At 41.5% G+C, this 15,616-nt stretch overlaps 1 protein-coding gene and 1 non-coding gene across 2 annotated transcripts; both read right to left on the bottom strand.

Moving 5' to 3' along the window:
* Positions 1–2,662: 2,662 nt before the first annotated feature.
* Positions 2,663–13,955, bottom strand: dapk3 (death-associated protein kinase 3). Its single transcript, XM_004555343.3, has 9 exons — positions 13,802–13,955; positions 13,010–13,122; positions 6,644–7,004; positions 5,939–6,068; positions 5,746–5,794; positions 5,601–5,627; positions 5,361–5,513; positions 4,881–4,926; positions 2,663–4,681 (listed from the first exon to the last, which is right to left on the bottom strand). The coding sequence occupies exons 2-9, from the start codon at positions 13,069–13,071 to the stop codon at positions 4,145–4,147; spliced, it is 1,365 nt and encodes a 454-aa protein (XP_004555400.1). The 5' UTR covers positions 13,072–13,122; positions 13,802–13,955; the 3' UTR covers positions 2,663–4,144.
* Positions 13,956–15,297: 1,342 nt separating this feature from the next.
* trnae-cuc (transfer RNA glutamic acid (anticodon CUC)) lies at positions 15,298–15,369 on the bottom strand. Its single transcript has one exon. It is a non-coding gene; the product is annotated as a tRNA-Glu (tRNA).
* Positions 15,370–15,616: the final 247 nt, after the last annotated feature.

Here is a 15,616-nt window from a genome sequence, read left to right as displayed (position 1 = left end):
TGGATAGCATTAAGTTTGAGCTAGACCTCATGGTTTTTCCTGGAGCATAAACAGAGAGGGGCTCAGACAAGTTTCAGCGATGGTGGAGGCGGTATTATGGTATGGGCATGCATGACTGCTGGTGTTTATATTGATGATGGGTCGATGACTTCAGCCCAACACAGCATGATTTTCAGTTATCAAATGCAAAGCTGAAGGCAGAGACAAAACCTAATTTGTCATAGTCCAGATAATTATGGACATACAGTGGGGCAAAAAAGTATTTAGTCAGCCACCGATTGTGCAAGTTCCCCCACTTAAAATGACAGAGGTCAGTAATTTGCACCAGAGGTACACTTCAACTGTGAGAGACAGAATGTGGGAAAAAATTCAGATGGTAGGATTTGTAAAGAATTTATTCGTAAATTAGGGTGGAAATTAAGTATTTGGTCACCTAAAACAAGGAAAATCTCTGGCTCTCACAGACCTGTAACGTCTTCTGTAAGAAGCTTTTCTGTCCCCCACTCGTTACCTGTATGAATGGCACCTGTTTGAACCCATCATCTGTATAAAAGACACCTGTCCACAGCCTCAAACAGTCAGACTCCAAACTCCGCCATGGCCAAGACCAAAGAGCTTTCGAAGGACACCAGGAAAAGTATTGTAGACCTGCACCAGACTGGGAAGAGTGAATCTACAATAGGCAAAGCAGCTTGGTGTGAAAAAATCAACTGTGGGAGCAATCATCAGAAAATGGAAGACATACAAGACCACTGATAATTTAGTATTTATTTATTTATTGTCATTGTCAAGAACAATGAAATTGCGTTTGGGGCTTCCATACAACCCAAAAAAAAAGAAGAAAATAATAAATACCCCTTAAAACCCAAGTGTACATATTTAACCCAGTGTGACTCCAATGCAATAAGACAATCCTTAGCAATAATGTTCGTAGAAATTCAGACAAAGACCTGAGAAACATGACAAAATACAACAATGCAACCCATTCAATATTATTGTACTGTGAGATATGATATCAGATATGATAGTTATCTATTTAAGAAAGAGGGGGGGGGGGCAGGAGGGGGAAGAGAATAAAGATATGATGCACCAATGCAGACCAGTTCATTGCAATTAAGAAGTTGGATATGGTTATTGTCCGTGAGAGGGGGGCAGAGAGTTCAGGAGCCTCACAGCCTGTGGATACAGGCTGTTGGCCAGTCTGGATGTTCTGGCCTGTACCTTCTCCCTGAGGGCAGCAGATGGAAAAGGTGGCGCGCAGGGTGATGTTGGTCCCGCAGGATACTGTGCACCCTCCTCAGACAGCGAGTGGGGAAGATATTACTGATCTCTGGCAGACTTGTTCCAATAATTCTGCCAGCTTCTTTCACCACCCGCTGGAGTGCTTGCTGATCGGCCTTGGTGCAGCTGGGGAACCACACTAGAAATCCATGATAATCTCCCTCGATCTGGGGCTCCACGCAAGATCTCATCCCGTGGGGTCAAAATGATCATGAGAACGGTGAGCAAAGATCCCAGAACCACACGGGGGGACCTGGTGAATGACCTGCAGAGAGCTGGGACCAAAGTAACAAAGGTCACCATCAGTAACACACTACAACGGCAGGGAATCAAATCCCGCAGTGCCAGACGTGTTCCGCTGCTGAAGCCAGTGCATGTCCAGGCCCGTCTGAAGTTTGCCAGAGAGCACATGGATGATACAGCAGAGGATTGGGAGAATGTCATGTGGTCAGATGAAGCCAAAGTAGAACTTTTTGGTATAAACTCAACTCGTCGTGTTTGGAGGAAGAAGAATACTGAGTTGCATCCCAAGAACACCATACCTACTGTGAAGCATGGGGGTGGAAACATCATGCTATGGGGCTGTTTTTCTGCCAAGGGGACAGGACGACTGATCCGTGTTAAGGACAGAATGAATGGGGCCATGTATCGTGAGATTTTGAGCCAAAACCTCCTTCCATCAGTGAGAACTTTGAAGATGAAACGAGGCTGGGTCTTCCAACATGACAATGATCCAAAACACACCGCCCGGGCAACAAAGGAGTGGCTCCGTAAGAAGCATTTGAAAGCCCTGAAGTGGCCTAGCCAGTCTCCAGACCTCAACCCCATAGAAAATCTGTGGCGGGAGTTGAAAGTCAGTGTTGCTCGGCGACAGCCCCAAAACATCACTGCTCTCGAGAAGATCTGCATGGAGGAATGGGCCAAAATACCAGCTACTGTGTGTGCAAACCTGGTAAAGACCTATAGTAAACGTTTGACCTCTGTTATTGCCAACAAAGGTTATGTTACAAAGTATTGAGTTGTATTTTTGTTATTGACCAAATACTTATTTTCCACCCTAATTTACGAATAAATTCTTCACAAATCCTACCATGTGGATTCATGGATGTTTTTTTTCCACATTCTGTCTCTCACAGTTGAAGTGTACCTCTGGTGCAAATTACTGACCTCTGTCATCATTTTAGGTGGGGGAACTTGCACAATCGGTGGCTGACTAAATACTTTTTTGCCCCACTGTAATTTTTAAGTTTCTCAAAAAGAAAAGACATTTTATTTTAAAAAAAAGGTATTCACTTTAAGCGATTTAACTCCTGTAATGTTGAATGCATCATGGTGTTGTGCTAGCGTGATAAAATGAATAATAATCTACACACAGGTAAGCTTTGGTTGAAGTGTCACTTTTATTTGCTTGAAACGAGTCTGGACAGATGCTTTACAGCTCTTTCTTACATCAACAGACAGATTAAAATACATTAAAATTCCTCTACACTCATAAGTGCAAATGGATACATTTCTCTACAGAAAAATACTACAGATTATACAACAATGCCTTCTATGCTGTACATGTGGAATGTGTCGGCTGAATGTGGAACTCATCGATGGAGCATTTAAGGTGCGCAGGGATTTAGAGCATACGTACGGAGTTTCCATGCACACTATTTGGTTTACAAGGCTGCTTGTGCAAAAGTCACTGCGTTTTAAGACACTGAGCAGATGATGTTCACTGGGTGACGGATGAGTGCTCACAGAGGCAATAAGGTCAATGAGATTACAGGCACTGCAAAGACGAGTATATACATTCCCAGATCTGGTTTTCCCACTGCTCCATTTCATTCAAGAAACAACAACTTACAAATTGTTTCCTGGGACACTTACTGGGGAAAAAACATGTAATTTGATACCAATTACAGGTAAAACAGAGACTCTCTTCCAGACTATTTTGACTTTGAGCAAAACAAAGGAAAAGATAAGAAATAACATTTGCAAAGTCTCTGATTGAAATAAAACTGATTAAAATAATTATTGCTCTACTTTGCTGGTGATTTCTTTTGCATTAAAATGTCTGAGGTGCACAAAAAAAACAAACCCCAAAACCTTTGTTAATGTAACTTGTGAAAAACTAACCCTAAAGTCTAAAAACTGCCTCTGTTTGATATGTAATCTGTTTATTTTTCCCAGAAATGTTCAATAAACTTAAAAAAATAATAATCAGACATTAAAATAAAGCCCTAAAACTTTTATTTTGTGCTGAGGGTTTGCATAATTTATAGTTACACGTCCCAAATATGAATTTTAAAGTCATTTGAAATGTAAAAAGGCAAAAAATAAATACCACCTAATGCCTCAAACCTGAAACTATACACCGAATATTGTGAAGCTTTCTCATGTGACCTGAGGCGGGAACAGATGATTGGAGAGTGAAGGCTTTTAAAGCAACAGGAAGTTAAGACCACTTTTTAAAATAATAACCAGGTATAATAATAACCAAGTAAACAAATGAATTCATTTCTGTGTAAAAAACAAAACAAAAAACAAACAAACAAAAACAACCCCAAAACAAGCAAACAGCTGAATTACAGTACATGAAATTAGTAAAAATCTAAATAAATTCATTGACACAGGAATGATTTTTCAAAGAGGAATGGCTTCCACATGTTGCCTCTCTGCTTCTTGTTCTCTCAAACGTGACATAAAAGTAGGATTTTTATTTATTTATTTTTTCCCTTTCTGATGGGCGACAGCGGCGGCGTAGCTTATGATGACGACTGACCCTCTCAAACTCCGCTGTGTAGTGCACGAGCAGAGACGACAGGCAAGATGAAAGCTTGATGATGAAACCCTCACTGCTGGATGTCAGCGCCGCTCACGGCGTGCTGCCAGAGCTGAGGCCGTCCTTCTCTGCCGATATTGACTTCACCAGCTCCTCCACCCAGCGGACCTCGGAGGCCACCTGCTCGGCCAGGACCTCGTAGCGGTTCTCCAGGCGCCCAAACTTGCGCTTGAGGATGTTGGCCGACTGCATAGTGACCCGCGCGTCCTCCTGGCACTTCTTGCGCTGCGTCTGCGTGCGCTGCAGCTCTTGGCGGATGTGGTTCAGGTCGCCAGAGATGCTCTGGTTCTCTTCCTTGTACCACCCCTCCTTCTCCTCATATATCGATAGCAGCGCTGCCACGTCCTCGCGGCAAGAGCGCTGGTTGCGCTCCAACTCCTTCAGGCCTTCCTCAGCCGCCGCAATCTCCTCGAGCACCTGGGAGAAGCGCTCAAAGTTGGCGTAGGTGTTGTTCGGAGGCATGCTGGAGTGGGACTTGATGGTATACTCCTTGAGACGAGTAGTCTTCAGGCGCCGGCGCTCAGTCTTGTGATCTCTGTCCTCCTGGCGTACGTTCCGCCTCTTAATGACCTGAAGAGGTAAAAAGGTACAGGTCTGAAAAACGAGCAAGAATTTGATGACAAGAACCAAAAGATGGGAGTAAAAAGAGTCATATTTTCAGTTGGCCTGATTATCAGATGTGAAATTTCACATGAAGTTCTTCAATTTTTTTCCCACTTCACTGAATGTTTAATCTATAAAGATGTAAACAAAGACTTAAACTGCAAACCTTAATCCAGGGGTGCTCAAGACTGTCATCAATGGTCATTCTTTTCCTGCAAAAGAAAATCCATTAGTGTTGGTTAAATGCTGAAGACCAGGGCACTGTGAGTGCCAGCATCTGCATGAAGTATACAAATATTCTATGCAAATTGTACATTCATATAGATATATTTATCTATATATATATATATATATATATAGAGAGAGAGAGATTCACCATGCGCGTGTTTGTTGATTTAGTGTGCTGCATTTTTTCAGTTTCTGCATGTTCTACAATCATTACACTACGTATTTAAGAATTTTTTATCTTCCCGCTGCAGCTGAGCGACCGCTGATTGATTGATCAAGGTAAATAAGCAAAAGTTAAAATTCTGCAAGTCTAGAAAAAAGCTCATCACAGCAGACGACAACAATGTGCTATAGCTAATACATTTCTGGAATTGTGACATCAACAAGCATTGGATAAAAATCATAAAGATATTCTTACTTAGGATCCTTTACTAGCAAACGGCGTATGAAGTCCTTCGCCAGCTCGCTGGTGTTGCTGAAATACTCCTCATCGAAGTCGTAGTTGACAGCTGAGATGTTGGTCAGCGTCTCTTGTTTGGTCTCGCCCAGAAACGGCGAGGCACCGCTCAACCTGTAACCAGTCAGAAACTTTACTTTAGAGCCCGTTTTGAAGAATCAGGTGGTTTCTGTTTTTTTACAAACTATAAGCTTCACTCACAGAATATACGTGATGACACCAATGCTCCTGCAGAGACGAGAGGATAAATAAAGATCAGTAAAAACTGTTAGGTTAAACCACAGCTTCAGAAAGTGGGGGGGGAAACAAAAAAAAAACAAAAAAAAAAAACAGGTTGGTATCTTACCACATGTCTGCCTCCAGTCCAAGTGGCTCATAGTTGACTATTTCTGGTGCTGTAAAACACAGGAATGAGCCCTTTAATTCAAAGCAGATGTAATCTGAAGCCACGATCACCCTCTCACAGGGTCTGACTCACTGCATGGAAACAATCTGGCACAAGGCTGGAAGTGAATATTTAGGAGGCCACGGGCTCTCACCAACAAACTCTGGTGTTCCAAAGATGTTCTTGAACTCGTTTCCTGCTTTGATCTGATGAGCGATCCCAAAATCTATTAGCTTGATCCTGGGGTTGGGGACATTCTTGTCCAGCAGCATGATATTCTCAGGCTGAAAGATAAAAAAAAATGGAGAAAAAAACAAAACAACTATATCACTGAAAGGAGGAGGAGGGCGAGTCGATGACATTAGACACTGACAAAGCAGCATTTTCTACTTGAGCTTTTGAACCGTGACACTTGCATTTTATCACCACTGTCAGCAGCTTGCATACAAGTCCATAAAAATAAGCTTTGCTCCTGTACATGCCATCATCCACCAACTAAAATAATACAGAAATAATCCTATTATACGATTTTTATTCTATCCTCGTGAAGTTAAATGTTGCAGTACAGTTTAAAGGCTTTGGTCACCGTATCTTTATTGATAAAGATTAGTAGTCTTTTCCTTTATTAGAAGCTTATGTCTAACTTTTAGCTATCAAAAATGAGATTAGTACATTAACCCCATTGAGAGTAATCCTCCCTGAAAATATGATTTCATTAATGTTAAGATATTTAGCCCAAAATATATTTTACCATGTTTTTAGCCCAAAAGAATCAGGGCAGCCGTGTTTGTCTGCTCTCACCAACATGTCATCTACCACCGCTGTATAAGAGCCCCTCAAGTTTCCCCTCAGTGCTGACCTTGAGGTCGAAGTGAGCGATGCGTTTGGAGTGGAGATACTGAACGCCATCCAAGATCTGCTTGAGAAACTGCGTGGCCTCCTCCTCAGTCAGAGATTCTTTCTCTGCCAGGAAGTCGAACAGCTCTCCTCCAGACACCAGCTCCAGGATCAGGATCACATCCGTCTTGTTTTCAAAGATGTCATGCAGGGTGATGATGTTGCTGTGCTGGATCTCGCGCAGGATGTTGACCTCGCGCTCGATCTCTTCGCGGCTCACCCCCCGCCGGCTGGACGACAGCCGCCGCTTCTTGATAAACTTGGCTGCGTACTCGATGCCTGTGCTCTTCTCCTTGCACTTACGGACGATGGCAAACTGTCCGCTGCAGAGAGGAAAGATCAGAGAGATGTCAACGCAATGTTCTCCTACCTCATGTTGTGATGGGGGAAAAAAAAAAGATGTTTCTTAAGCAGAAGGCACTGCATGTCTGTCTATCATCATAGATATTTATCAGCAAAGACCTCTAAATGCTGTTAGCTAATAACCTCAGTTGTATCTAGTGTTACACAGAGCAGACAGCTGATTATCAGCTGTGTAAAAACTATAACTTCAATCTCAGCCAAACCGATTTACTCAGGAACAAATAAAATACTAAAAAAAAGCCAAACAATAACATATTTAAGTTGTCTAAGTGACTTATATATATTTAACCTGAGTAGCGAAAGACAGCGGTGGGTTTGAAAACGATTTGCCGGGAGTCCGGTGTTCTCACGGCTCTAGTGAGCCTTGAACTCCGGCTAGCTATCGAGCTGGTGAGACGTCCGTTACCCACGTCGGAGCACAAAACGTCGGAGCGCTTTTGAAAATATGTGATGTCTTGATAAACTGAGCAGATATTTTCGCCTGAAAATATGTTAAACGTTTATTTTGTGACCCAGAAAGAATAATAAGAGTAATATTAACACTAACTAGCTGCCACCATTGTTGACAACTGAGCAGTAGTGATGTGCGGATCGATCCTGAAATATCGATTCCTCCGATACCAATCATTTATGTTCTAGAATCGATTCTCACATTAAAATATCGATATTTTAGTAATTTAGAGTAAATTTATAGTTTATCATTAACAGGAACACAGTGGAAAGAAACTATAACATTCAGATCGTCTACATTCAAAGGAACTACTTCCTCTTCCGCCTTTCATAGTCATGTGCGAAATACGGCTGTATAAATGTCTCGCAGCCCCTTGGTGTGCGCACTCACAACAATGGCTGAGCGTAATTGTGCGGACGCATTTTACTTCCACAAACAGCTGAGACGTGGTTTGTGATACATGTGGCAAAAAAGTGCTCCAAGAGTGAGGTGTTGTGGCCATACTTGCCAACCTTGAGACCTCAGATTTAGAGAGACATTCAAAAGGGCTGTTGGGGGGGGGGTGATAAATACAGTTTACAGTGTTTATTTATCGGATAAAATACGTTAAATGTCACCGTTATTATTGACCCGTGTTCTGACAAACCATCCTACTTTGGCAAAACGTCCTACCGTAGGTAGTTTATGCACATTTCTGCAGTCACAGAGTAATTCCAGCACAAATTTAAGTAGGTATGACGGTTTGCCACTTAATGTTGCCCATCAGAGTATGCTTGTAGCTTATATTCTTAAAGCCAGGGTGGTTTGCCACTTCATTTTACCCGTTAAAGTATGCTTATAGGTAACATTCACAAAGGTAGCATGGTTTGGCACTTAATTTCACCCGTCAGAGTATGTTTCTAGCTCTTATTAACAAAGGTAGGATGATTTGCCACTTAATTTTAGCCGTTAAAGTATGCTTCTGGCTCATATTCACAAAGGTAGGACAATTTTCCACTAAATTTAGCTGTTAAATTATGGTTGTAGGTCACATTCACAAAGGTAGGATGGTTCGCCACTTAATTTTGTGTTGTGCGCATGCGCAGAAACAACGGGTAGGATGGTTTGTCGGGTAGGATGGATTCCCAGAACACCGGCCCGGAAACAGCGGGGGTGTCCAAATTCAGAGGCTGCTTCCACCTGAGGACCCGGCCTTCGCGGTCTAAAGAAAGCCGGGTAGTATGGCACGAGCTCCCTCGGTGGAGTGAAACTCTGCCGTCTGCTCCTTGCTATCTAGAATATAACCGGGCTCTGGCGTAAACTCTCGACCGTCTCACACTTTCTTTAATTAGTTTTCTGCTTGATGTTTATTCAGCTGTGTGAAAACCCCGGAGGAACCCTCCCGAGGGATTAATAAAGGTAAATTTAATTTAATCTAATAACTTTAATCTCAGTCAAACCGATTTACTCACGAACAAATAAAACACTGAAAAAGCCAAAAAATAACATTTTTAAGTTATCAAAGTGACTTGTATATCATGTTTAACCCGAGTAGTGAAAGACCGCGGGGGTTTGAAAACGATGTGTCGGTCGGCTCAGATATTTGAAGTTTACACAGCTACATTCTCACCTGAAAATATGTTAAAAGAGAAATAAGAGTGATATTAAAACTAAGTAGCTGCCGCCATTGTTGAAAACTGGAATTGGCTGGGTCGCGCTATGAATTCTGCGATATGGTTTTTCAATTTTGTTGTCCGGGTGGAAATTCGGGAGAATGGTGGCTCTTAAATCCTACTACTTATTCCTGCGTCTTTTGGGATCTTACAAAGCTTCAAATGACGCGTCGACTATTAAATTAGTTAGCGACGATTTTAATAGTCGACGTAATCGTGACTAGTCGACTAATCGTGGCAGCCCTAGTCCTATGGCAAACAAAGCACACCCTTTCTGCTTCCATAGGAATTAAGAGGGTCATCAAATGTACTTGATCAACCAATCAACAGTAAGTGTGAGGACCTCTATAAAAGCAGACGTTTTGGGAGTTTGCTGATCTTTAGGATTAAGTCATCCCAGAAGTTTAGATCCTAGCAAATTCACCCTAACATCAGACCATTCAACGCTCAAGTAAACTGCAAAACACACGCAAGAACTACATCTCAGACTCTAGAGAGCTCAGTTAACATGTTAAATGTTAAAGTTTGTTAAATTTTTGGGAAAAAAACCAAAAACATGGCAGCAAAACTTAGGTTTGCAAAATTGCATCTGAACAAACCACAGGACTTCAGAAACAATCTGCTTTGGACATTAGAGCTGGGCGATATGAGATTTTTTCATATCGCGATATGTTTTTTTCATTTCAGGCGATAACGATATCTATCACGATATAAGCCAAATAAGTATATTTGTAAGATTTAAATGTGCCGTTGCTCACAAGTAAAATGTGAAATAATCAGCAGCTTGTTTTTATTTAAATATTTATTTCCCATAATAAGTTCGACAGGGTAGATGTACTTAAAGAACATGAGACTTTTTCAGATAGATAAAGGCAAATATTGCAAACTACACAAAAGGCAGCCGCTAAAGCGTTTAAGTTTCAAAATAGAACAAACGAAACAGACTAAATTGTCAATTCCACTTAGAAACAAAATATTAATTCTAAAAATAAATCTTAGTTTGTTTTACAGAAGAACAGACAAAACTGACTAACTTTTGTCAATATCAAATAAACTGAGAACTAAAAGGAAATTCTCAATCTCTCCTTGTTGTATAGCTTAGCTTTTCAAACAGTTTTAACAGTTACTTTAGTCTGACAAAAGCCGAATGACGAATTAGCGCTTCCAGTCAGAGACTGAGGCTACGTCCACACGTACACGGGTATTTTTGAAAACGGAGATTTTCCGTTTTCGTTTTAAAAAATAATCCCGTCCACACATAAAGGCAGAAATGAAGGAAAACGCTGCTATGAACACGCCAAAGCAGCAGGTGGCGCTAGATTCCTAACCGTGCAGAAATGTTGGCCAATCAGAAGTCTAGAAGCCTCGGTGGGAAAAAGTAAACAAAGCTGGGGCATAGAAGCAGAACCGAGTCGTATGTGTGGAGGGACAGTAACTGTGTGTATATGTAAGCATTTAAACACTGCAGAGAGTAGAATTAACAGTATTGTAGAAATTCATTTCACCGAAACAATAACGTGGCGCACAGTGTGACGCATGCACCAGTTTATTGTATTTCCAGACTTGCTTTCGGCACAATTTACAGTTCACGCTACTCTGTTTTTTGTCAGACTTGAAATAGCCGAAATACCTTCACACTACGGAACTTCTATGGCTCTTCCGTTCGACAATCTCTCCGGCATTGGAACCATCATCTGTTTTCTCTTCGGTCACGCTCGGTTGATTTTTCTAGTCGGCACACTCATTTCCTCCATTACGCGCTGGCTCCATTACCCGCTGGCTGCTTCCCAAACAAACACACGTGCGGCTTGGCACTTGTGCTGTACGTAACAAGTCACGCGACGTGACGCTGCGGCTGTGATTGGTTCGGCTCTGCGCTACTTAATTTGGATTGGCTGACCTTTTTTTTTTTTTTTTTTTTTTTTTTTTTTTAAGAGGACAAGAGCGGCGAGGTCTATCGCGATAGCTTAATTTCTCTATCGAGTAAAAGTTATATCGCGATACATATCGTTATCGTTCTATCGCCCAGCTCTATTGGACATACAAGACCAAAGTGGAGATATCTGGCCATAATGCACACCAACATATAGCAAAATCAAACACAACACATCAACTGTCAGACACTGTGGTGGAGGGGTGATGATCCAGCCTTGTAATGCAGCCACAGGACACGGGCACCTTGCAGTCACTGACTTAACCACAAACTCTTCTGTATACCAACGTATTCTAGAGTCAAATGTGAGGCCATCTGTCCAACAGCTAAAGCTTGGCTGAAACTGGGTCATGGAGCAGGACATGGCCCCAAGCACAGCAACAAATCTCCAACAGAATGACTGGAAAAAAAATGAAGGTGTTGCCACAGTAAATTAAAACTGACATCTCAACCAGACTGAAATGCTGTGAAAAGACCTCAAGACAGCTGTGATAAATGAATGTCCAATGTCTCAATAAACTAAAGCAACATAGTGAAGAAGCATGAGCCAAAATTCACCAACAAACCGCACATGATTATGATCAAAACTAGCACCACTGATTAACAATTGTTTCATGATCATTGATGTGCATATTATCATGGCCACTGATCAATGGCCTGCAATCACAGCATTGTAACATGGTGAAAGATGTACCCTGAGCTTCTTCCTCAATTCCAAGATGGTCTTTCCATTTTCACATAAATGTTCCCTGTCCAGGATGTGTACATCCTCATCATTGAAAGAGTCACTGGCCACTGGCCTACAAGTGTAAATACTGCTTAAGCCTGATCCAACTGTGCTGTGCTAGCCTTCTTAGACTGTGAAATTTCCATCAGTAATGGGGCACAGTTAAAAGTCGACGTGTACCGTAAACCAACGCACACGGATCAGCATTTAAGGTTTTGACTCTCATCATCCACTAGAGCACAAATGTGTCATCAGGACACTACAACACAGAGAGAACACCGTCCTAACAAAGGTACTCTTGGGCATTGATCAATGATCATGAAACTGACCTCACAGCCCATTGTTAATCAGTGGTACTGCAATCTGCAGTCAGCAGAGACTGAACTGAAGAAGTTACTTGGATGAGTGACAAAAAGTTTCTGCCACTGAAAGTGCTCCATCCAGAATTAAATTAAATGTCTGTTATCCAAACAGAAGTTAAAATCTCTGACTGAAGCTCAAGAAAGCAAAACAGTGTGTTGTCAGCACAACAAAACAATCATTAACACAACTAAAAACAAGAAAATTCTGTTTTATTCCACATAGAATAAAACAGACATTTGTAAATAAAACAGTGTGGTTTAGATCCATTTAGTATCTGCACACACACACACACACACACACACACACACACACACACACACACACACACACACACACACACCATCCCCTCTCTTACACTACAGCAGAGGTGCAAGGGCACATTGAGAGGCAGTGACGTCACACTTTTGCTGCATTACTGCAGAAAAAAAAAAAGGTAAGCCAGAAAGTTGTGTTTCATCTCCAAAAATGTGATGACTCATTCACAAACTATCCAGCACAGCAGAAAAGAATTAAAGATGACATTTAATACAGTGCTGCTCACACATATTAAATATCTAGCCCTGTTCAGATCAGTCCCAACCTGGCATTAAAATCCGTCTCAAGCAGCATTTCACATTTAGATCTGTTTTTAATTATGGAAAGCATTGATAAGCTGAAAACTCATCGCTTACACAACTTAAAAAATGTGTCTTACAAATGCAAAAAAAGTGTTCTTACACTTTCAGATGAACTGAAGCACACAGCACAACGGCTGGATAGGACAGCAATGAAGAAGAAAGCAGGGTTTTCACATATAATGCTTTCAATTAAACGTTTTAAAACAGGCCCACAAAGCTTACCTCCCCAGCTCCTCTCCCATCTCGTAGTACAACTCAACATCCTCTTGCCTGAAGCCAGCCATGGTGTGCTGACTCTTACGATGATGATGATGGGAGTAACGCCTTCAGATTTCCTGCAGCCAAAAAATAAAAAAATAACTTAAACGTGGATATGTGACACAGAGGCCACAGACACCACAGAGTACAGAGTATGGAGGAAGTGATAAGACAGTGTTAGCACTTTAGGGCTTCTTCATCCTTATTTGGAGTCAACGCTGCTTTGGAGACTTTTTAGCTGATGTCAGACCTCTGCATACCAGTCCTACTACATCATGTCCTTCCCAGGATCAGCTCTCCGACTCAATTAAAGGGACTACACAACCAACTATGTTACCTTTCACTGGCTAGATAACAAACTACGAGCCAAATGAATCAATGTTTAACTGACAATACACAGATAATGACTTTAAAAAGATGCTAAATTGCGACGTTTATATTGCACTTTTCCAGCATAAAAGAAAAACGGCACAAAGGAAGACCTATTTAAAGCAAACACAAAGGTAAACTCGTGAAACGGGATCGTCGTGTTAACTTATTACAATCTGAACACTGATTAAAGAATTTAAGGAAAGAAATAAAGGGAATCCCGACGACGGAAACCAGCTAGCTTAGCTGTGAAGCTAACATTAGCGTCCCGTAGAAACACAGCGCTTAATAAAGACAAAGAAAAGGATTCATAGTAACTCAAATACTGACAACAACGCATATATTTAGTCACACAAAAGTGAAGGGATTTCTACTACAGATACTTACAGTACGGCTGGCTACGAGTGCTGCATTCCTCTGCCAAGTAGTTGTGTGTGAACTCGCCGACTGAGAAAACATCAGGCTAACTGCGGCGGAACACATAGCTTCCGGTGTCCTTCAAAAGTAAAAGCATTAACCTTCGGCGCCAATCAATGCAGTCTCCAAACCACTCACTTCAAAGTCTCCCTCTGATGTACTCATTTATAATCTTGTCCGTCCTGGTCACGCCCAATTGACGTGTTAACATCTTCAATTCCACCACCTCCAGCGCCTGTGTTTTTGTCAGCATATTATTAAATATTTTCAAAATATTAATCATAAGTGTGTTAATAGACCGACAACTTAATGCTACTGATGTTATCATTTTCACTGTCAGACCTGGAATCACATTCATGCACACTGTACTTGCAAGTAGATGTGTGTGTGTGTGTGTGTGTGTGTGTGTGTGTGTGTGTGTGTGTGTGTGTGTGTGTGTGTGTGTGTGTGTGTGTGTGTGTGTGTGTGTGTGTGTGTGTAAATGCCTGTGTTACTGTGTAGATACTAACGTTATTGTGTGTCACACACATTCCCTGAGAAGGTGCCCTTAAACTTATGTCTATTTTTATCTCTTCTCCTATGCTAAAACAATCTGAATGTAAATCTACATGTGCCAACAGAGAATGCCAAACTATGTTTCATTTTTCTTGTAACAGTGACTACAAAGATCTATTTTATTCTATTCTATTACCAAAAGGATTTATCCCTCTGGGGCTAAAAAGAAAAGAGAGAAGCGTGAAGTAATGTTTCCATAAATACTTATCAGTAATATAAGATCAACAGAATCATCAAACAAACCTTCAATTCAATCAAGATGTGGTCAGCTTGGGTGATGTCAAATTCTATTTAAGGCCCCACAAAACCATAGCTAGGCTCTCGTTTGGCTTCACAGTTCTTTTTCTTTAGCAATCTTTTTTTTGTTTACAATATCAACCAGCCATAAAAGCTAATAAGAATCATTTCACACTATGTGGCAGCACTGTATTAAGTTTAAGTTAAGATCTTATCAGGCAAATAGAAATATTTAGCCTTGATTTTGTAAGAAAACCTTTATTGTGAAAGTTGAAGTAGTTTAAGTTCCGCTGTCGTTGCGCATCTTGACGCAGGTAAACACCGGACAGAAGGGAGGACATATGGAATGACATCATGTTGAGTGAATCAGCCTGCTGCAGTACGTCAGTGAGCAACAAGACCGAGCATGCAGCAGCGAAGATTAAAGAGAGGCCAGAGCAGGGAAGAGGCGCACTATTAGACAGTGAACGTATAACAACGGGTTTTGCTAATAACGACTAATTTATTAAAATACTGTAATTAGACACAATACGAGCATGTTTTCAAAGCTATGACAGAGAGACATTTCTGGAAATTAACATCTGGCAAGTGTAATAGGTCGGGATTTTAGCAGGGGGGTTGACGCAGGGTAGGAATGAACAGAACTTTCATCGACCTTACATTTTCAAAATTAGTTCCCTGACCGGGAATCGAACCCGGGCCGCGGCGGTGAGAGCGCCGAATCCTAACCACTAGACCACCAGGGACTGTGGGCATCGGTTTTTGCGCCTTCAGAATCCTGCATATAATGTTGATATCGTCAGATGGAGGCTGAGTGGAGGTTGAGAGTAAACATGTTTTGAACATGTGTTGAATATGAGCTTGACTATGAGCTTCTGGTTTGTTCCAAAGTTTAGGTGCAGGTACAGCAAGGGATAAGATCTCATCAGTGCTTTAATCTGCTACTCTGTCCGACCAGACGCATCTGGTCATCTGACCTGAATGCTGTTCTGA

Source organism: Maylandia zebra, linkage group LG18, assembly GCF_041146795.1.
Source record: "Maylandia zebra isolate NMK-2024a linkage group LG18, Mzebra_GT3a, whole genome shotgun sequence".
Lineage (NCBI taxonomy): Eukaryota > Metazoa > Chordata > Actinopteri > Cichliformes > Cichlidae > Maylandia > Maylandia zebra.
The sequence above is the reverse complement of the archived record's forward strand: the minus strand, read 5'-3'. Positions and strand labels throughout refer to the sequence as shown.